This window comes from Erythrolamprus reginae, chromosome 2 (genome assembly GCF_031021105.1).
Source record: "Erythrolamprus reginae isolate rEryReg1 chromosome 2, rEryReg1.hap1, whole genome shotgun sequence".
NCBI lineage: Eukaryota > Metazoa > Chordata > Lepidosauria > Squamata > Dipsadidae > Erythrolamprus > Erythrolamprus reginae.
In genome coordinates this window covers 92,343,272-92,367,093 of record NC_091951.1, presented here as the reverse complement: position 1 = coordinate 92,367,093, position 23,822 = coordinate 92,343,272, and the positions used below count along the sequence as shown (strand labels likewise).

Below are 23,822 nucleotides of genomic sequence, written 5' to 3'. Positions count from 1 at the left end.
TCCAGCTTCAGCATAATAAAACCAGCATTAACTTTGCTACACGTTAATGTGGATTTTGTCACGAAGAACGTTGACTAACAATTTCTCCCATCCAATCATTCCCAATTGTTTTTTTTAAAGAGTGAGTGCCTTTCATTCTTTTTACTGGGTAAAAAGAACCAAATATGAATGTGTCTACTGGAAAATATTCAGAAGAGGACACGTTAAAAGCAGTACCTCACCAGTCTGAAATTTGTATTAGCAGAACTTATTTTTATCACTGATGAGAATAGAGGGACATGATGGGCTGGTAAGACAGGATCTTTGGGCTTGATTCTAATCACACCCTAAAGCAATTAAAAATGATAAATCCTCATCATTTAGTGATTTTAGTTTATCTTCCAAATAATGGCTAAACACTGATACTTTTACAAAGCCACTCTAAGTAAGAACTCTTTTTCCACTTCCTACCAATGCAGCTGGAGAGCACAAAGAATAACATAGTTTTAATAAGCTGCCAATGGAAGCTTGCTTATGTGGGCAGCTTTCTCATTAATCTTCCCCCACTCACCCCCAGCTTTCACATGAGAGGGATCTCTTACTGGAGCACAAGAACAATTCCTGGTGTGTTTCCTGAATAGTGAAGAGGAGGAGAGGAGAAGCCCTTGGAAAAATGACCTCATTGCTGCTTTGAATATTGATGTGCAGTTCCCAAACTGCATGGGCAGGGAAGGGTGGAGGATGTGTGGATCTCAGCAAGACAAAGAGGCAAATGTTTGAGGAGAAAGAGGGAACTGGGATAATGTAATAAAGGCTGTAAAAGCACCAGAGGAGGATGAAAAATCCACTAGAACAGGGCTCTTACTGTAGAGGATGCCCTGCAGAATTCCTCAACAGAAGGCCTTATGGATGAGTTATCTGGTCACATGAAATAGATTATTATCAGAAGAGCGGAGGGAGGGGGAGGAGGAGGCACCCCTTAGGAGACAAGGGTCTTATTTACTTATTTAATGAGGTCAAGGGCTGTTTTTTAAAAAGGCAAAATTAGTTAGAGAAAATTCTATAAAAGGTACAGTCCAGAGTTGTGTGTAGCCCTCCACCGCTTCTTTGCTGAGCAGGTGGAACCAAAGATCTGTGACCCTTTTTAAGGACAAGGGTTAGGGGGTCTCTTATGCCTTGTGGATATTCCAGGAATCCATTTCATGTGTTTAAACTCCTGATCCTGCACTCAAAATGGGCTCCGGCCCAGTCTTTTTTGGACTGTCGCTCTGGACATGCTGCATAAAAGCCCGGGGTGGCCCTTCAACTACAGGTCCCTGTAGTTAAAGGAGCAAAACTCTGGATGGGAATAAAATCCAACCTTTGTTCTTGGGGCTCGCAGGATCACATTTGTATACAGTACTTTCATTTTTGCAACATGAAAGAAAACATGTAAAACTTACTTACGGCCACACATGCTTCTGCCTTTTAGGAGAAAACAACATTTCAAAGCTCACTTTAACTTAATTTCTTTAGCAAATTAGCTTTTCCAGCCCTTCCTAAATTTGCGCTTCTGCTCTGGCTAGACATTCAGGCTGTCAGTAGTTGTAACAATCCAATCACACTTGGCCAATAAAGAATTCTGTTTCATTCTATTCTAACAAATTGGGAGGTACCAACTTGGGCAGAAAAACATCTGCTTGGAATTAGGACTAGCAACTTATTTTTTTAAAGCAAGTATGCTTAGGACCTCATATCAGATACCTTGCAAATGTTCTTTTTCTCTTATTCAGAAACTGTATTATATTAATGAAATAAATAAATAAACGTATACTGTACTATTAAATGTAAGATGTAAAAGAATTAAAGATATACACAAAAGGTAATGAAGATGGATTAAGATCTGTAAAACCGATCAAGTCTTGTGATAAATATTTTTGAAAACAATAAAGAAATTTTATACAAGGACCTCATATCAGAGCCTCCCCAATACTGTCAGACAGCTCTGGGGAGATAAATCTATCCCCACAAGTTGCCCTAGAGTGGTCGTGTGACACAATGGACCACTTTGTGTATGGTGATAGGTCATTGGTGGCCCTCTCCATCATGAGAATTGTGGGAGTTGCATTCTTAACATATCAGGAGCACACCAGGTGGAAAGAAGGTCACCTGCTAGTAAAAAAAGAGTTTATCACCAAAAAATAAAATACCGTATACCAGGGATGGGTTTTAACTTACCTCGCTGCCGGTTCACTTCCTCCCACGTATGCACATGTGCAATGCTGAAAAATCTGAAGACCCCTCCCCCCAAAAGCCAAAAACAAGATGGAGATGCATGCGCAGTGCCGGAAACTCGGCTTCTGCACATGCTCAGAAGAAAAACAAAATTCGATTTTAAAAAAGAAAGATGGCAGCACCCATAGAGCGGCACTGACCAAGCCAGTTCCGTGACGTTGTGACATCACCAGCGGGTTGCTATTGGTTCAGTTGAACCAGTCCTAACCGGGAGGAACCCAATTCTGCTGTATACCCTTCTTGGCATCATCTTAACCTAAGGCTGGCTGAACAAAATTGCCCTCCCTTGACCAAGCCAGTACTATCTTCATCCTTGCTTTTGGTTATCATAATGGGTCCCGCCTTCCCACTTCTCATAATAAAAAGGATGGGAAATGACTGGGAAGAGGGCTAGCATTCTGTAGTGGTGGGGAACAAAAGGATGTGTACAGAACGAATGCAATCTGCTGTCCAAGTGCAGGGTGGGGGGGGCAGGTTCTGGAAACAGAGGCTGTGTAACCAATGTATTGAGCTGGGTAGAGATTCATCGCCCAAGCTGTCCCCAAGGGCCTCACCACAATAGTAATCTGAGCACAGAAATAGGCCATGCCAGTTCTAAGCTCAGGACAGGAAGATGAACATGGTACAAATATAGGAATTGGGAAGGAGGGAGGGGAGATGTCACAGGCAGGTGTAAACTACAAGCTATAGAGAACGGCACAGCCCTGAAGTTAGTCGAAAAGTGCTAACAACTCATCTGTGCCAGCAGACAATTTAGGAAGTTGGAGGAACCACACACATAAAGCAGGACAGGAAGCTAACAAAATCAAAAGAGCTCCGGGGAAGGCTCAAAGGTTCCAAACCAGAAAAGCCTGTGTTTAAGGGAATCACCAGAGAACAGAGTGGCACAAGAAGGATGAAAGATCCTCGAGCAGTAGCGAGGTTTGGTACATATTGGACCATTGACCTGGGGGGGGGAGGTGATTACCAAGGTCGATCTCATGAATAAGTATTTTAAACTGAAACATCTTTTATGCTGATCTATACCTGCTTTTATTGTGAGCCGTCCTGAGTCCCTAGGGCGGCATACACATCTATGTATCTATATATCTATATACCGTATCTATATACACTGCTCAAAAAAAATAAAGGGAACACTCCGATAACACATCCTAGATCTGAATGAATGAAATATTCCCATTGAATACTTTGTTCTGTACAAAGTTGAATGTGCTGACAATAAAATGAAATTGATTGTCAATCAGTGTTGCTTCCTAAGTGGACAGTTTGATTTCACAGAAGTTTGATTTACTTGGAGTTATACTATGTTGTTTAAGTGTTCCCTTTATTTTTTTAGAGCAGTGTATATCTATGTATCTATATATCTATATCTATATACATACACACACTCATAGGTATGTATGTATAAGGGCAGACTAGAGGGACCATGAGGTCTTTTTCTGCCGTCAATCTTCTATGTTTCTATGTATATATATTACACACACACATACATGCGTATATACTTATATACATACATACATACCAGAGCTGGGAATTGAGATGAAGGCGGAACTGCCGAATTTCTCCGAGGGAGGGTAGTCCTTTCTTGGGACTCCGACCGCCTCAATTAACTGAATACTCACCCACCCACCCACAAACTGGGAAACGTGAGAAATACGCGCGACCGGTCGCACCTGCTAAAGTTCTGCCAAGACGCAGCGCCAAATCAGGCCGCTGGATTTACTCCTGGAGGAGGGGAGAGTCGGGGGGGGGGCGATCTTCCCAGGCATCGGATTTTGAACCGCGCTGTGGATCCGAAAAAAGCCAACAGCGCCGGGATGGGATGGCGCGCGGCGGTCCGCGCGCGCGCGCCTGAGGGGAAACCGGGCGCCGACAACTAGCGCCACTCACTCCCGCTTGCCGCAACCCACCGGAACACCGGCCTGACGGCTCCCCTGAAGGAAAGCTTCCAACTTCGGTCCAAAAACCAGTCACGGAAAGACAGGGCTCGGGCAGATGGGCGGCCAAACTTTTTTTTCCCTCCCCTCCCTTTCTTTCCCCTTCGAATTCCCGCCGGCCGAGCCGAGCCCAGTGGTCGCGCGCTTTTGCATGCGGCGGCGGCCAGGGAGCGAGCGACTCCCGCGGCTTGCTAAAGTTGCTCTGCAGGCGAATGGTGGGGCTGGGGCGCGCGTGCTGTTCCGGCCTCGCTCCCCTACGCGCCCCCCCCCCCCTCACAGCCCCAAGACGCCCGGCTCCTTTAGCATCATCCCTCAACTCCGAAGACGCGCGGCGACTTCCTCGCTCTCTCCACCTCTTACCTTTGGGGTAGCTCCGGCGAGGTCCTTTGTGCCTCCTAGTCCCACATTGTTACCCGAAGAAGCGTTTGTAACAACTGGGAGTGACATCAGCCTGGAACAATGAAACCGAGCGCTTGACAGACGAGGGAGGCGCAGGCCAAAGCCTCGGGACTATTTTGCCTCCCCTCCCGCCCCCAGCGATCTCGCCCAGCCTCCCTCCCTTTGGCTCGCTGGCTCCCTCCAGGATCCAATTACAGTGGATAAAGGAGACACTAAAGGAACAATGCACACTGGGTAAGACCATCTGCCAAGGACAGAGACATTATACACCCCCCCTTCTCCCCCACCCACCCACCCCGCTCGCAATGCAGATTGCCCTTCCTCTGTTTGTAGTTTGAATTCTTTTCCTGGAAACTGGTGAGCGAAGCGGGCATCGCTTGCCTCGGCTTTTGCAGCCAAGCGAGAGCAGGAGGTGGCGGAAGGCTGGCCCTCCTGTGCGCCCGCGATGCTGGGTCTTCCCGCTTTTCCCTTCAATTTGTTTACGCCAAACCTGCCGGCTGTCTTGTCAAAACAAGAACGCGTGTGATTCTGCAATAGGAGTTGGAGGGAGAGGAGTTGAACCCCCAAAACTTTACCCTTAGACTGCCCACTGTTGATCTCACCCGACTCTCAAGAAGGTCAGTAAGGGGCGTGCGTAAGTGCGCCAGCGAGCCTACCGTCCCTGTCCTAATGTTTCCCTCTTATTAGTAGCCATCCCAGTCCCTGTCCTAATGTTTCCCACTTATTAGTACCCATCTCATGTATGTAAACAGCGTTATATCTATGTTTACTACCAATAGGTACTTGACAAAATAATAGATAGATAGATATAGGTAGGTAGGTAGGTAGGTAAGTAGGTAGATAGAGGGGGTAGGTAGGTAGGTAGGTAGGTAGATAGATAGATAGATAGATAGATAGATAGATAGATAGATAGATAGATAGATAGATAGATAGATAGATAGATAGATGTGGGTGGGTGGGTGGACAGACGGACAGACAGACAGATAGATAGATAGATGCAGGTAGGTACGTAGGTGTGTGTGTGTGTGTGTGGGTGGATGGACGGACGGACGGACGGACAGACAGACAGACAGACAGACAGACAGACAGACAGATAGATAGATAGATAGATAGATAGATAGATAAATAAATAAAAATAGTTGGTAGAATTGCTGTGCGGTTACCACATCTTTGTGGTGATTTGTGCACTACCCTGCAATTTTACCAGCAGGAAAAGTGAGTCAGATTATCCCTAAAGTAAGATAGGCTGGAATCCTTTACATGTGTGAGTTTGGGATTGATTAAGATGTCTTTAGCATTTGATGCATTTTTTAACCATTAAATGCATTTAATGCATTTTTTAAACCCGATTAAAGTATGCTCTCCGCTAATATATCTCTTGGTTTGTTGCCCCCAGTTCGACCTGATTTCCAGCACACTGCTAAACTAGTAACTCCCCCCGCCTCCACAATGTGGTTGGATTTCTGACGTCCCAGACATATTTGTGGGGAATTATTGTGATTAAATCCCAAAGGGGGTGGGTAGGTGGGTGGGTAAGGCATTAAGTTGGGGGAGAGGTTGCTGAATTAAATCCTATATATCTTTCAAGGAGCCAGAACCTATTCATGTTACATTTGGAGAGAAGCGGATTATAGCTGTTTTATTGTAATATACTTTCCATCTTTGTAGAATACAATTCAAGAAGATGGTTAAACTGTTCTTACACCCTCAAGACCATTGCAGTCTTACATCAGAGGAAAGTATCGGCACCATTAACACAAACTATGTCCTTCGAACACTGTGTTCCTGCCAGTCCAGAGGAAACCTATAGGTTGCTTTTAAAAACCTCTGTGCCCTTTCCATGCTTCTGGTTATTTATAGGAGGGCTGAACAGAAGGATGTTGTTCTTTTTAAAAATACAGTATAATCAATAATAATCAAACCAAGAAGAACAGTTGCAGAGGTATTTTTGATGTTAGCATGGATTAGGAAGGCTTTCAAAAGTTTTCTTTTCTTTTTTTGTCTAGTGCCAAAATAAACCAAAATGGATCTGCTTCTCGGAGTAGATTGTTCTATAGCTGGAGGCCACCACCAAATAGGCTTTCTCTTCATGCACAGCCTGCTTCACTTGAAAGGCATGCACTGAGTAAACCCTGATCTTGAGTTGTGACAAAGAGCCTTAATGGTTAACTCAAAAATACACCAGGAGCCCACGAGGATGACAAAGCAGGGTGCTTTTATCACCCACTCAGAGCTAGAAGACTTACAGCCATGCCCTGAACTGTTGCTGGACTGTTTCAATGACAACCCCTTATTCGCTACACTGAATTCCTGTCTCAGTCCTCAAGTGCAAACTAAAATATAGGTTTGCATTGTCTTGTCTATTTGAGGATTGCTTCCCCCACCCCACCCCTGCCTTTAAATTAAACAATAGTTCTGGACTGAAAAGAAAAAGCTTTCTTGTCTAATAAAAAGCAAAATGGGGAGGGGGGAAGTGGTGCTAAATGGAAATGCTGTTGCATTGCAGGAACCCACCAGAGACCACCCAGCACTTTAGAGATGCCACATAAGCATTTTGACACATGATCACTCCTTGCTTCCCTTAGCTGAAAAAAAGTGCCTGAAAATAAATTCTGTCATCTAGCAGAAGCTGCTTGTAGCTGAAAGAAATAGATGGTGGATGGTTGATTAAATATATAATACATTTACAGTAATGGGTCCTGAAAAGGAAAACCATGTGTTGTCTATCATTCAGCTGTCGGTTATGCCACCTTTGCCCCCTTGTATATGCAGCAGATCAAGCTGTTTCTCTCTCCAGCTGCCGGCAACTCCCGAGGGTCTCACCTCCATCATTTGCTACCGGATCTGGGCATTAGGCTTTGATTACGGCACTCTCCGCTTATGCCACGTGAGCTTTGCCATGGAGCTGCAATCTTTTGTGGTCTTTAATAATAATAATAATTTATTAGATTTGTATGCCGCCCCTCTCCGAAGACTCGGGGCGGCTCACAACAACGATAAAAACAATATTATAATGGCACAAATCTAATATTAAAAAATTAAAAACCCTATCATAATTAAAAACCAAACAGCACATACATACCAAACATAAATTATAATAAGCCTGGGGGAAAGATGTCTCAAATCCCCCATGCCTGGCGGTATAGGTCGGTCTTAAGTAGTTTACGGAAGACAAGGAGGGTGGGAGCAGTTCTAATCTCTGGGGGGAGTTGATTCCAGAGGGCCAGGGCCGCCACAGAGAAGGCTCTTCCCCTGTGGCCCGCCAGACGACATTGTTTAGTCGATGGGACCCGGAGAAGGTCAACTCTGTGGGACCTTATCGGCTGCTAGGATTCGTGCGGTAGCAGGCGGTTCCGGAGGTACTCTGATCCAATGCCATGTAGGGCTTTAAAGGTCATGACCAACACTTTGAATTGTGACTGGAAACTGATCGGCAGCCAATTTAGGTCAGTTATCTTCTATAGCAGTCATGAAAGAAAGATTCCTTGAATCAGAGATAGGCAACTTGAGACCCCCATCCCTTCGAGGCAAGAATCAGAATTAAAACTTCCCCAAAGTTTTGCCCAGCGTCTAATTAAAAATATGCAGTGAAAGGGAGTCCATCACTTCCAGGAGAAATCGGTTCCTCTTTATCGTTTTGATCAGAAGAGAAATAAATGTGTTATCTTCCCAAAGTATTAAAGCCAAGTCTCTTCCCCTCCCTTTTTTTCTGCAGTGAAATTAAGCAAATTATTTTAAGAAACTTCCCAATGTCTTTGTTGCTTTCATAACATGTAAAAGGGTTTCCTTATTACCTTACAATATGTTCTGATGACCAGACCCAGCTGTGGTCACAGAGTGCCTTCCACGCCTAAATGTATAATTGTTCAGGCAGTGCAGTAGGTTCTGTAACATAGCCAGCTGTTTGCACCAGGCTAGCAAAATGCAGGCGAAGGACGGACAATTTGCAAGGGAAGTAATGAAGGGAACTTGGATGCTTAGCATTGTCTCATAATGCAATTGCTGTTTAAATGCGCCTATCTATTTTAGTAGGCATCACAGAAAGAAAGGCGAGTAGAGCAATCAGTTCACACATGCATGTTAATTATTTGTTGGCAGCAATATTTCTGCCAGCAGATGACTGCCAACAGATCTTTTAAATTGCCCACTGTTGCCATAAAGGCGTGTTTTTTGCAGCGGGGGTGGAGGGAACATGCAGGTAAAAACATTCAGCCCTATAAAATAGTAAGAGGTCTGTTATATACTGGTTTCTATGAGAAGAGATGGATCCATCCATTGTTATACCTAAGAATATGGGGAAGAGGAGCTAATGCATATGGTATAGATCTAAGTGTACTCTCAGTGTAGAAAGACAGCATCATTCCTCTAGGGTATTTACTCCTCTCTTTTGTGTATCAAAAGCATGACAAAGGCAGCATTACTCCTCTTTTTGTGTACCATGGACAATGCCAAGTATACAGGACTAGGTTCTTGAAACAAGAAGTTGATTTTCTAACACACAATGCTTTATTTATGAGGATTGCAAGCTTCTACATTCAAATAAATATCCGATCCAATTTTTCTATTAAGGACTATTAAAATTATCTTGAAAACAAGCCATATGTACATGAAGAAATTCATTTCTGCCTACAGGGACACTATCATTATAATACAGTAAAAAGAGGTTTCTTTAGGTCTGCTTCTATCAGGTGGGGCTGAGATATAAGGTGTTCTAAAAGAGGTATACTGTGTTGCCTTCTAGTTTCTAGTTTCATATCACAAGTAACTGTTCTTTTTGCTGACGATGTAAAACACTTCAACAGCACGGACAACACAGCTATTCTCCAAAAAGACCTCGACTTCGTCTCAGATTGGTCTAACACCTGGGAACTTCAAATATCAACCAGTAAATGCTCTGTCCTCCACATCGGCAAAAAGAATCCGAACCTCATATACAAACTGAATAAACAAAATCTCACAGACAACCCCCACTCAGTAAAAGACCTTGGAATACCAATATGAAATGACTTAAGTGCCAAAGCCCACTGCAACAATATCGCCAAAAAGGTTTCTAGACTTGTTAACCTGATCCTACATAGCTTCTGCTCAGGCAATCTCACACTACTCACCAGAGCTTACAAAACTTTCACCAGACCCATCCTCAAATACAGCTCATCTGTCTGGAACCCATATCACATCTCGGACATCAACACGCTCGAAAATACTTCACCAGAAGAGCCTTTAACTCCTCCACTCGAAACTGAATACCCTACAAAACTAGACTTACAATCCTGGGTCTAGAAAACTTAGAACTACGACGCTTTAAACATGACCTAAGTATTGCCCATATCCTGCATCTTGCCCATCAATGACTACTTCAGCTTCAACCGCAATAACACGCAAGAGCACGCAATAGATTCAAACTTAATATTAACCGCTCCAAACTTGACTGTAAAAAATATGACTTCAGCAATCGAGTTGTTGAAGCGTGGAACTCATTACCGGACTCCGTGGTGTCAACCCCCAACCCTCAACATTTTCCCCTTAGACTATCCACGGTTGACCTCTCCAGATTCCTAAGAGGTCAGTAAGGGGCATGCATAAGTGCACTAGAGTGCCTTCCGTCCTCTGTCCAATTGTCTCTCCTATATATTTTATATCTTTTCTTCCATTCATATATCTTCTCCTTTATTCTTCATTGACGTATTTTATTTTCATATTTTCTCTTCTGTCCTTTTTTTGATATATATTACTACATGTTCATTCTCTCCAACCTTCATTTTGTATTGGACAAAATAAATAAATAAAATAAAACATTTACAGTACTTATATTTCTATATCTGAGTAACCTGTGTAAGTTATATTGAATTTTTATTCACATGATATGTTTTGGTAAAATCATGTATAAAAAACCTACTTTTAGATGTAAGAATCAATCCCCTTTTTAAAAACTTCAGGTGATTTTTATATGCTGTAAATATTTAATTATTTTAGGAATGGTTATTGTATAATATATTGCAGTTTATTTAACATTGTTAACCACTGAGTTAAAAAAAAAGAGTATAGCAAATGAAACATGATTATCAATAACCCAGACTTTAATGACTTTACTGGTTTAGGACATTTTGTGTATAGTGTATAATGAAAATATAAACTTGCAAAATGGATTCATTCACTCAATAATCAAATTAAGGAAATTTTTATTTTTGAATATTGTCAGATGTAATATACCTCCAAGCATGGGGATTTACATGACTCCCATCCCTGGAAGCCATGTAAAAGGGGGGGGGGGGGATAGAAGTCATGTAAAAACCCTTTAAATGGGATTGTGACATAATATAAGATCTGTATCTCTTTGCTTAAGGAACTTAACTAAATCTGGACCTTATGCACCATTCTGATAATGCTTCTAGATATCCTTTCCTGCAACTGTTGAAGATCAAGTCCTTTTCATTGATCAATTATAGGCCATCAAAATATTGTTGATTCCTAGCGACCACATAAATAGATTTTCTCCATGATGATCTGTCCCTAAATTGATCCTTCGGGTCTTCCAGCAGAGCACTCATCGACATTGTAAATGCGTCCGTCCACCTTACCACTAGCGGTCCTCTTTCTTCCTACTTTTCCCAGCATTGCAGCTTTTTACAGAGAGATAGGTCCTTGATAATGAGTCTAAAACCTAGTCCTTCATGCCTCAAGTTAGAACAATTCTGAACTGATTTATTCAATGGTCCATTTGCTTGTTTTCTTGGATGCCCATAGTATTCTCAGAAGTCTTCTCCAGAACCAATGTCAGTTTTAAAGTATAGAGTCATCTAAACCAGTGTTTCCCAACCTTGGCAACTTGAAGATATTTGGACTTCAACTCCCAGAATTCCCCAGCCAGCGAATGCTGGCTGGGGAATTCTGGGAGTTGAAGTCCAGATATCTTCAAGCTTCCAAGGTTGGGAAACACTGATCTAAACTACAAAGTAAGTTCAATTTCTCTGTGATTTCAATTGCAAGTAGAGAGTTGGAGCCCCATAGACATCTGACCGTGTAATGGTGTAGTGCAGTGGTGGGTTGTAAATTATTTTGCTACCAGTTCGTGTGAATGCTCGCGTACACAACCTGTCTGAACCGGGAGCAACCCACCACTGGTGTGGTGCCTTAAGCCACATCTTTAGTTCCATCTAATGTCCTACCTCCCAGATCCCATCTTATCATACACAATTCAGAACAACAGCATTTTCCCATGGGATGGTTCTTACAATTTGTTTCAAAATATATTTGAAATCCATCTAGATCCTTTGTTCATTTGTAATTTTCAAACATCAATGTTCTAATTACCTACTTGCTATTTATTCCAAACCAATTTTTTTTTAAACGTCTTTTGAATGAAAGATTGAATCAAATTTACCTGGCCTAGTAAGAACATGGCATTATGAAAGTTCCTAATATCTGAAATTTACAAAATTTGCAAAAGTGATTAAGAAAGAAGTCTATGTATGCAGTCCTTTTTAAAGGCACTGAGCTATTAGTTTGGTGTTTTTTCATATCCCAGATCTCTAAACCCACTGAAAATGACTGATTTGTGGTCTCCTCGCAAGGAGCAACTGTCTAGAGCACCTGGGGTTGATCTTCTTCCTCTCCTGGTCTAGAGAGGAATTCCAAAGAGTTGGCTTTTCATTCTGGCTCTCATTTGCTGAAGCCATTGGCTACACTGCACAATTTCTTGCCCAGAAGTCCTGATTATTGATTTCTCCTGAACTAAAATTCCTTCTCAACCCCGATTCTTTAATGACTGAACAAAAACCCATCTGTTGTTTTGGCTTATACTTCTATGACACCATCCTTGTTTTCCGAACACATAGAGTTCACCCCATTCACTCACAATTAAATCTGCACAGAAATCTGAAGCACACAATGAAGAATGCAGCTTACACCAGTGAGCAGTCATCATCACAGCCTTGGCAGTGATGTGTGGCGCTCGTGTGGGATGTGAGAAAAGCTACACAGTAATGTGAGCTGCTACCAACTATCCAAACGGAAGAACTGGATGCAACTGAGTACATAAGAAATTGTGTGTGCACTAAACAGCAACTGCTCTAAAGGTGGAGGGGAGAAGGAACTGTCATTGTTATCTGTCTGCTTCATTGTATTCATAAGAGTTCACTGCCAAGCACCTGTTGTGGCACCAAATCTTGTGTAAGTAGAACTTAAACATTCAGAAGTACTGTAGCTCACACTCTACATAGCAGGAGATTTCTTGAAAGAGCAGTGAATGTGGAAAATATTTAAAATCACAATCACGAAGATTTTCTTTTAAAAATATTTTTTTAAGATTTTATTTATAATACAATTTAAAACAAACAAATTTAAAAAAAACATGGACATGACGTGATATTCCAGTTTTCATGTTTCCACTGAGTTATTTCTCTTTCTAAATACAGTGTTCCTTTGATTTTCGCGGGTTCGAACTTCGCGGAAAGTCTATACTGTACCACGGTTTTTCAAAAATATTAATTAAAAAATACTTTGCGGGTTTTTTCCCTATACCACTGTTTTTCCCACCGGATGACATCATATGTCATCGCCAAACTTTCGTCTGCCTTTAATAATTTTTTTTTAATAAACTTTAATAAATAAATATGGTGAGTAATAATCTGAATGGCTGCTAAGGTAATGGAAAATTGCAATTTAGGTTTTTAAAGTGTTAAGGGAAGGCTTGTGATACTGTCCATAGCCAAAAATAGTGTATTTGCTTCCGCATCTGTACTTCGCGGAAATTCAACTTTCGCGGGCGGTCTCGGAACGCATCACCCGCGAAAAGCGAGGGAACACTGTATAGGTCTTTATCTCCTTATACATATATCTCCATTTTATGTAGTGTTAGCTCCATTTTTCTTTTGATAATATGAAAATCTACACATCTCCTATTTATTGATATAATACCAACATTCCTCTTAAATTCCCTGATTTCAATGTATTCTGATTCAGTTTTATCCTTTAGTTCCATTGTGAGTCTGTCCATTTCGACACAAGACAATACTGTATTTTGTGTTTTTCCAGTCAAAATGTGTAACATTAAATATATTGTTCCTTTATCGTATTTATCCATATTAATACCTAATAGGAAGAGTTCAGGTTTCCGTTCTATTTTTAACAATATTGCTTCTAGCCATTATTTTATTTTATTCCAAAATTCCCGTGCATTTGAGCATTCCCAACACATGTGGTAGTATGTCCCTGGTGTTGTTTTCCATTTCCAGCGCATCTGAGAGAGATTTGGGCCCATTTTAGCTAATCTTGTAGGTGAAGATTTTTCTTCTTTGAACTTCCTTAGTGAACCACCAGAAGTATAATCAGACAACTACTTAAACTTAAAAAAGGTAGAAAGTTAGTGGTTCTATCTAGAAATTGGAAATGAGACATCATGTATGCATGTCTGCATAAGCATGTATGTGTCCATGAACGGGCAGATTGGAGGATTAACTTGCAGAGAGGGAACCGTCAAGACTTGTCGTTCGGGTGATGTCAACCTTTCTTAGTAGGCAGGAGCCCACCACCATGAAAAAAAGAGGGGAGAACATGCTTTTACTGGGGCAAAGATTACTAATGTAAGTAATTATTCTTTGTAGACTTGTTGTTTTTTATATTTATATGGAAATAATCCAGTGCTTCTTATGACAGCCTCAGCACCATATTAGGATATTAATGAAAGCCTAACTGGATTTTCTAAAGCGTGTTCCTTCAAGTGCTAAAATAAAAATATTCATCCAGCCATTAGATGAATTTTTAGTAGCTACTAAAATCCATGTTTACATACTTGTACACATGAAAAAGGTAAAGGTTTTACTGATATTCCCATGCTTTGTTATAAAATAATACAAAAATACATAAGAAATATGTAATCCATAATAAACACAGAAATATCTGTACTACTGCTTTAGAATCAAATGCAAGACCAAAGGCTGGATGGCAAGATAATACGTTACACTGAATTACCATGAAATAAAACGATCACATGTTGTTTAAGGCATAAAAGAGCTTGTTCAAAGGCCTGGAAGTAGAAATACAGAGAAGTAAAACATGTTTCTCCAGTTGTAAAAACTACCTTGCCTTCTCACTGAAATACTTCATTTGCTACAGATGAGTAGTAATTTGTACGGCTGTTTTCTAACCATACTAATTTTCTAAAAAGTTCTTAGGGAGAATTTGAGAGCTGAGATTCCGGAAGCTGTAACTTCAATAGACACTTAGAAGTGGGTTTGAAATTGTCTGACTTAAATCTTATGGAATGCTTTGAATAAAATGAAGGAAATTGGGCCTCTAGATATTGCTGAATTACACCTATCAGCATCTCTCACTATTAGTCTGACTTTAATTATGGCAGTTGGCTGGAAGGATAGTGTAGTAACGCGTGGAGGTCCCTAACATCTTTTGCCTTGAAGATTCATTAACAGTGATGCTACCATAGCAGATTATATTTTCGGCCAATATAGCTGTGGTTGGTCTTGTCGGACTTGAATCCTTTCCCACCAGTTACTCGTTTTACACTAATGCCTCTGCATATGGGTCCACTCCACATTCCAGTAGCTTTGATGTGTTTTCATACCACAACATTTCCACATTAAAGGTCTCAGCTTCTTAGAAATGCCAGTGCACTTTGAGATGCAGTCAATCCCAGGGCTTTAGATCCTAGATTTCAAGGGATGTCTCTGGCTGTGGACTAAAGGCCCATCAGGCCTGGCCCACCCTCTGCCAACAAATCCTCTGCCTGGCAGGATACTTCACAGCCATCCTGGCTGGCCTTCAGCTACTCAGAGCTCAGTGTGATGATTACAGCCTTCTTCTCTACTTCTTACCGCTGGCTCCATCTGTCCACAGTCCATCTGGGAAAAACAAACACAAAGGAACTAGGCCAGGTGGCTCTGGAATAGCCATCTTTAACCTGTTTCCCATCTGTTCGCCTTGGTTGCTAATGTAATAATCCCCTAGGAGTTTAAAGGAATCTACTTGTGGTTTTATACTAGGGCTGAGCTGGCATTTTCTTTCATATTGTACTAAGCTGGACTGTGCATGCAGTGAGAGAAGGCACAGTGGGGAGATGTTATCCTCAACGTAGGCAGGGTACATGGCCTACCTCACTGATGCAGAGTCTGAGGTGGGTGCTTGTTTAGAAAGCCTTGCAGGTGATTTCTGAAATCCATCCCCAAATTGTCACGAAGTTGTAATTTGGTAAATGAAGGCAAATGTTGTTAGTTACATGAGTATTTATGCTAACGGATTTAATTTGATTTTAATCAAATTGAAAAGGAATGCAAGTTTTATTTTTCTCCCAAAATCGTCTATATTTTGCATACAGTACCCATATAACACTCAAAAGGCCTTTGTGGCTTTTTAATCCCAAATGTTATGTATTTTTTTTCTACACAGAGAAAATCCCTGCACTGGCTGCCAATCAGTTTCTGGGCACAATTCAAAGTGTTGGTTATGACCTATAAAGCCCTACATGGCATCGGACCAGAATACCTTCAGGACCGCCTTCTGCCGCACGAATCCCAGCGACCGATTAGGTCCCACAGAGTTGGCCTTCTCCAGGTCCCGTCGACAAAACTGTCGTCTGGCGGGACCCAGGGGAAGAGCCTTCTCTGTGGCGGCCCCGGCCCTCTGGAATCAACTCCCCCTGGAGATCAGGACTGCCCCCACCCTCCTTGCCTTTCGCAAACTACTGAAAACCCACCTATGCCACCAGGCTTGGGGGACATAACTGATCCTTAGCTGTTTCATTTTATGTTTGGTTTAATTGGAGGGTATGACTGTTTTATAATGGGTTTTTATAATTGTTTTTAATATTAGATTTGTGCTTTGTATTTGTTGTGAGCTGCCCCAAGTCTTCGGAGAGGGGCGGTATACACGTCTAATTAATTAAATTAAATCCCAATCCTGGTTGGATAATCTGGTCTTGTATAAGACAGATCCATCTGTTCCTGATGGCACTCCAAATGCTCAGCTCCCATTAGTCCTTCGGAGCAGTGATTGAGAAATATGAAAAGTATAAACCAGTGGTGGGTGCCTACCGGTGCAGTAGGCGACTGTACACCGGTAGCGGCTGCCATATTGTGCAATTTGCGCACGACCACTCCTGTGCCAGTCCTTCGGGCGCCATCTTTTTCTTTAATTTTTGGTGGTTTTTGCTTCCTGTACATGCACAGAAGCAAAATCCCACTGGGGGTGCATGCACATGTGTAGCGCACGCATGCACATGAGAATCCCGGTAGCAGCAGGTAAGAGCAATCTGCCCCGGTATAAACTAATCAGATCAAGGGAACTACAGATTCATTCTCTCTTTTACAGCATGATTTCCCATTGTTCTGAAGTTTTGACCAACCTGATAAAATAAGAGTAAAACAACAGGGATTCATTGAGATTCTCCCAGTATTCTAATTATCCTCACTTGCTACACCACGAATTCCCCTCTCCCCAATAGAAAGAGTTCTTCTCTCTTTCTAGAATTTTAGTTCTATACTGTCTGAGACTAAATTTCAGTTTTGAAGACCGTCAAGTTAAGATTTGGCAGAGTCTCAGCTTCTTAGGCTATGAGCCTCTTCCACTTACAATTGGACTATCATATAATTGAATTGTATTTAATTTTTTTATTGGCCAAGTATGATTGGACCCACAAGGAATTTCTCTTGGTATATGCCCTCGGTGTACCTAAAAGAAAAAATAAGTTCGTCAAGAATCATGTCTTGAATTTAATTGCATGGCTACTGATACTCTTCTGATGTTTTAAGAAGGCAATGCCACTTTCCAGAATGTTTTGTCCAAATGATGGATTAAACATTTATTTATGATGTTGATCTCTGTTAATATATGTGGACTCTGTCTCTGATTTATACTTATAGGCCATATTTATCTATGAGAAAAAGTAAAATAGTATGACTTTCAAGTAATACTAAAACCAGTTCCACACAGACAAAATATTACCAAGTTTTTCATACCTTTATTGTAAAGCTACTCCAAGTATAATTTCCAGAAGTGCAGTGTATTTAGATTTCTTTTTTTTTAAAAAGAATCACTGTTAAAAACAGATATTAATCAGGTTTATTTGTTTACAAATGAATCCATTTTGATAATCAAAACTGGTACAGCACCTGTACAATTATCATTACTTTTCTGGTTCTAATCTTATTCTCAGAAGTCTGCATTCCCTTTGATTCTTTTTCGAGAGCAAAGGAAAAAGTATGAAAGTGCAACAGGATGCTCACTCTCTCTTGTTCAAAAAGTGTGATCAGTTTCTCCTTAAATTTACTATATAGGTACTATCCAGGGGATCCTGCTAGTTCTACAGCTATGGTCAAGCACAGCTCTAATTAGGTAGCCCCTATAATCTTTTAAAAAACCTTTAAAAATATCTGCCCAAGAAAATGAACACACTATCTGTGGATAGTTTATCACTATGAATTACTTATACATTCTTGAAGAAATTAGGCTTCCAAGAATGGAGATGTCATGTAACATATGTATAGACCTTGTAAATTTTCTTTGAAAAACAATAGGGGAAAGTAAAACATTATTCCCCAATATAGCATTCATTAAAGTCAGAGGATAATGCTAAGATATATTCTGCCCCAACAGTACTCTTCACAAAGTCTCTAGTGCCATTATGGGCTCTGGCAATAGAAAACTGTATGCAGTTCTTCCATCCCAAAGAAGCTCATCCAGATGCAAAAATATGTGTGGGTCAAATAGCATAAATTGCAGTATGGCTTTCTTTAAACCTGCTACTCAATATCCAACTCAGATACATTTTGACTATCACAATTCCCCATGAAGGGTCTCCAAGCCAGCTGAGAATTATGCAAATTAAAACCCAACATACATGTGGTCCATCAAATTGGAGAACGCTATGTCCAGTCATCAAAACTAAAAAGTGTCCTAACAAAGATAGCAAGGACAAAGACATAATAGGACTCAGTGAAAGTTAGGTTATAGAAGAATCTATGGGTTAGAAAAATATATTTTGACATTTTTGTGTTAATACAGCAAATCAGTCATAGTAACTTTGTCTGATTTTTATTTATTTATTATTTATTACTTAGATTTGTATGCCGCCCCTCTCCGAAGACTCGGGGCGGCTCACAACATGTAGAAACAAATCATGGGTAATCAGACAAGTTTAAAATGTTTGAATATTAAAAACCCCATATGCTAACAGACACACACACAGACATACCATGCATAAATTAAACGTGCCCAGGGGGAGATGTTTCAGTTCCCCCATGCCTGACGGCAAAGGTGGGTTTTAAGGAGTTTACGGAAGGCAGGAATGCTAGCAAACCAGGATTAAAATTTTAATCACCACTCCAATGTCATACATGATGATACTAATGGATAGATTCTTTGGTGTGCTAAGTAAAAATAAATAAATCATTATTGTTTATAAAGATATCCCAGACATTGCCTTACCTTTATTACATCTATCTCAGCCAGCACTCAATCAGCTTTGAAAAAAAATGTTCCTGATTAAAATCTTGGCAGTAGAGCTCATGATACTGAGGACCAATTCCAAATATATCCATGCACAGATCTATGAATGATTACTTTATGTAAATTTGACTTCAAATATCTCATGACCCAAGCAAGAAAAATCGTATCTGGTCATCTTAATTATGCAATAACAAATAATGAATCAATGAATGTATTCTGGATGTAACACTTTCTGATAGTTTTAGGTCTATCATGGTTAGACAGTCCATAAAGAACCTGGGCCCCACTCTGACAGAACTGCAGAAAGAAATCCTAGCTCCTTACATGTGTATGTTAGAAAAACTGGTTAGGTCCTCATTGATTATGGGTTGGCTAGGCCAGTGCTGGCTGATTTGCTGTTTACTCTATGTTCTTCAGGAAATCCAGCAGCCTCTGGTGCCACTCATCTGGCTTGTCAATGTAACAGGCATGGCCTGCCCCTTTCAGCATCATTATCTTGTGATTAGGTAAATTCTTCAAGTTGTTCAGGCTCACTTCACCCAGTTCGGCATCTTGATCCCCATATACAATGAGAGTTGGTGTCTGTATGCAGGAGAGAGAGAGAGAGATAAAATCAAGCCTGGTTCAATCAACGAATGAGCATTCTTGCCTGTCTTAGATCCTAATAAAATAATGAAACTTAGTTCAGATGAAAAATAGAGACGGAGGTGCTCTCTTCCAGGAAGAAAAAAATGCTTCCCGTATTGCTGTTCAATTTATGTGGCTACATTAACCATGCAGCTAATTTGTACTTGCTCTCTGTGTTTTATAATGGCATGCTCTTAGCCCAGTTTTCAGGCTATAAATACATCCAGTCAGTATTAGCAAGAGGATGATCCTTTCCTGGTGGTGATAGAAATGCAAATCTTCAGCAAAAACAAACCTTCTACATTTGCAAAAACAGAGTGACTGCAGCAGATATTTTCAGCAGGACCACGGGGAATTCCCATTATTATCAAAAACCCACCATCACCCTAGCTAAAAAAAATGTGCAGGTCATATTTGCAAGGGCAAAGGTACATGCTAGAGATTAATATTGGAAAATGCTAAAATCCCAAAATGGAGCAATCTGACAGGGGTCAAATTAAATGTTCTATGCGTGACAAGAGGCATGATAATGGTTAGAGAATGTTCACAGAAATTTATCACAGGGATTGTTGTAATTCTTCTACATTCAAAACTACAATTCATTTTAAGTGTACCAGATTCTTACTGTTGCTGCGAATGTGGAACTTATTTGGCTAATGCAATAAAACATGCATAAAATGAAACTGAACCCAGAGAGAATTTCTTGAACTTATCTGAGTAATTCTTTTAGAATGGTATTGCCCATTTTCTTGGTATATCTTCACAAAGCTATAAATATTCTCCAGATTGAATATAGGTCTGTTTTACCATATTGGTATTGTATTGGAGGGTAAGGCAGTGTGCATTGCCCCCTAGTGGACAGCTGACGAATTCCTGCAAGGTTTACAATAAATCTGTAAACCCACTTCCGTCCACATTTTCCTCACATAGTTGTGAAATGCCAGCTGCATAACTGAGGTAACTCAACCCTTCTAATTATCCATTGTACCAAATAAGACCTGCCCCAGAATTCCCTAAACATACCTTGACACTGGCATACTGGGTGGGAAGGAACTTATCTGTGCAGATGGGAGCCACTGGGATGTAGGCCTTCAGAAGGTGATTGTGCTGAAAAAGGAATGGGAGCGAGTACATGCCACTGAGAGAGGGACTGATCACCACTGCTTTTTCGAATTTCAGGGCCTCTAAGACATCCTTCAAGAAACTGCCTGGGGCGGGCTCTGCAACAGGAGCTGGAGCAACAGCATCTTTAGAGCGGCCGAATCCTGGATCGTAAGAAACAAGACATCCCGCATCACACATTTTCTGTACATGTAGCCCTCCCCACCAAGCATCCTCAGTTGGACAATAACTAAACCTAATCCTACGTAGCTTCTGCTCTGGCAATCTCACACTACTTTACATCACACATTACAAAACATTCGCCAGACCCATCCTTGAATACAGCTCATCTGTTTGGAACCCATATCGCATCTCAGACATTAACAGCCTTGAAAATGTCCAAAAATACTTCACCAGAAGAGCCCTTCATTCCTCCACTCAAAACAGAATACCCTATGAGACTAGACTTTCAATCCTGGGCCTAGAAAGCCTAGAACTAAGACGCCTTAAACAAGATCTAAGTATTGCCCACAAGATCATATGCTGCAACGTCCTGCCTGTCGGTGACTACTTCAGCTTCAACCACAACAACACAAGAGCACACAACAGATTTAAACTTAATATTAACCGCTCCAAACTTGACTGTAAAAAATATGACTTCAGTAACCGAGTTGTCGAAGCGTGGAACTCATTACCTGACTCCATAGTGTCATCCCCAAAGCCCCAACACTTTACCCTTAGATTATCCACGGTTGACCTATCCAGATTCCTAAGAGGTCAGTAAGGGGCGAGTATAGTGCACTAGAGTGCCTTCCGTCCCGTGTCCTATTGCTCTCCTATATCTCCTATACCTTGCTTCTATTCATATATCTCTTCTTCTATTCTTTCATTGATATGTTCTATTCCTATAACTTCTCTTCTATTCTTTCTTAGATATATTTTACTATGAGTATATCCTCTATAACCTTCAACATGTATTTTACTATGTGTATACCCACTAAAACCCTCATTGTGTATTGGACAAAATCAATCAATCAATAAAATAAATAAATAAACTACAACTCCTATCATTCCCAGCTCAGAGAGACAACTTCCCTTTTGGATTGCTTGAGGATTGAGCCATCTATAAGCACTTACATTATAAATGGGGTAGATGGGATTCATGGCTTGCATGTAATCCCTGAGTTTCATTTTTGTGACACTTGAAGCCCCCAATAGAATGCCATCAAAATTGTGGTAAATCATGTTTTTGTCTATTCTTTTCAGCAGGACAGAGAACTGTGGATAGGTAGACTCAGATAGGAAACACCTCTAAAATCCTGTTATATTTCACTACATCATCCAATTGCAAGTCTTGGCTTTGTGAAGGTATGTGTCCCTGCAACCGGAAGATACAAGGACCATTCTATGTTTCCATGTGGATTGATTCACTAGATTTTCCAAGGCAGAAGAGAAAACAACTAAGTCCTTCTAAGACCTGTACATACGAGAGTCACTCAGAAAGTAATGCACCACATTTTTTTTCTCAGCCTACAGTAATGGTATAAATGTGAAATTTTAGATATACATTATTTGAATTCTCAGGAGGGTGTGTGTAAATTTTGCGTTCCTTCAGACAGAAAGCATAGCTGCAGCAGTGTTTTGAAATGGCGTCTGTAAGTGATGTATGTTACAAGCAGCGTGTCGTCATTGAATTTCTCACTGCGGAGAAAGAAACTGTTGGGAACACTCACAAACGTTTGTGTAGTGTTTGTGGAGAATCTGCAGTTGACAGAAGTATGGCATAGACAGTGAGGCCATTAGGTGATTTGCACAGTGCAGAAATGGCTTCGTGACCAGAACAAGGAGTAGTACTGACAGGGCATACACGCCCTGTGTCTCACTGGAGGAAGGCAATAGAACATAGGCTACGTGGAAAAATAGGGAGTGTAGAAGAAACATCATTCTTTCTTGTGTGTAAGTTTCATTGTGTTCAATAAATAATTGTTGAAAAAAAAACATGGTGCATTACTTTCTGGGCGACCCTTGTATTTCCCTTTCACCAGTTGTCATTGCTCATGGACCTTGCTTACTGATGGCCCTATGCCACAACCAACTGAAGTTATGACAGCATTAAAAAAATAACTTTGCAACCAATCCTTGCATTCACAACTGTCTCAGTATCCTGCAGTTACATGATTACCATTCATACTTGTGACAAGCAATTAATAGGGGATGCGGAAATGAAAGCTTAAGTGGCATTATTTTTTGCTTACTGACTCCATCACTTTGCTTAAAAACCAAAGGGGAAATAAGGTGGTTATGCCCATCACAATCATTTTATTTTGGCTTAAGCGACTATGTTGAACATCACCCTCACTCTGCACCCAAGCTACAGATATTCACCACTATTGCAAACTATTATTACTGATTTTAAAAATCTACGTTCCCACATATTTATACAATATTTAAACTTTTATTATAAGGTAACCAATATATCATAAGAGGAAGGTAGTCCCTGATTTCACAACTTTAAAAAATGTTAAGAAAAAAAAACATAAAAGGGCACACTGAGAAATGAGGATGAATATAAGCTACTGACTGCAGATAGGAAAAAGGAATGAACTAGAGTATCCAGGAAGAGTCACAACCAGCAAATTGGATGTATTTTATTGAAAATATCCCTTGCATTTAAAGCATTGGAGGGAAAATCTATGTCTTCCCTTGAACCCATAAAAACATATAAAATGGTTGACACATCTCTTTCATAAGGAACAGCTTTTATATGTTTTCTTACATGCTATATTTTGTTTGCCCATTTTATAAGACCACCATAAAGATGGAAACAGAGTTATGAAGTTGAATAACATGACAGTGAGACCAGAGTTAGTCTAAAACAATCAATGTGTTGTATTGTATTGATGTTTGAACTGAGCTAAATTGTATTTTAGAATCAGTGTGCACACACAGTGTGTGTGTGTGTTTGTAGTGATAAAAAGGAACCAGTATGCCCCCTCCCATATTTGGGAATATGGTTGATTCTGTTGATTCAACAGAAAAATAAACAAA

General features: G+C 40.6%; 2 protein-coding genes across 11 annotated transcripts in view; both read right to left on the bottom strand.

Moving 5' to 3' along the window:
• PCBP4 (poly(rC) binding protein 4) overlaps positions 1-4,778 on the bottom strand; it is a 57,839-nt gene extending 53,061 nt beyond the window's left edge. For 4 of the 6 annotated variants that reach the window (XM_070738695.1, XM_070738696.1, XM_070738698.1 and 1 more), the window contains exon 1: positions 4,551-4,756. The gene's annotated coding sequence lies outside the window, so the exon portion shown is untranslated. Of the gene's footprint in view, positions 1-3,926; positions 3,994-4,550 lie in introns of those variants that run through there. The other 2 variants (XM_070738699.1, XM_070738697.1) reach the window with 2 other exon arrangements.
• Positions 4,779-17,539: 12,761 nt separating this feature from the next.
• Positions 17,540-23,822, bottom strand: part of LOC139160611 (putative protein-lysine deacylase ABHD14B) — a 25,403-nt gene continuing 19,120 nt past the window's right edge. For 3 of the 5 annotated variants that reach the window (XM_070738692.1, XM_070738693.1, XM_070738691.1), the window contains exons 3-4: positions 20,697-20,938; positions 17,540-19,628 (exon numbers count right to left, since the gene is read on the bottom strand). In XM_070738692.1, the coding sequence (XP_070594793.1) occupies positions 19,446-19,628; positions 20,697-20,938 (425 nt within the window). In that variant the 3' untranslated portion in view covers positions 17,540-19,445. The remainder of the gene's footprint in view (positions 19,629-20,696; positions 20,939-23,822) is intronic. The other 2 variants (XR_011557975.1, XR_011557974.1) reach the window with 1 other exon arrangement.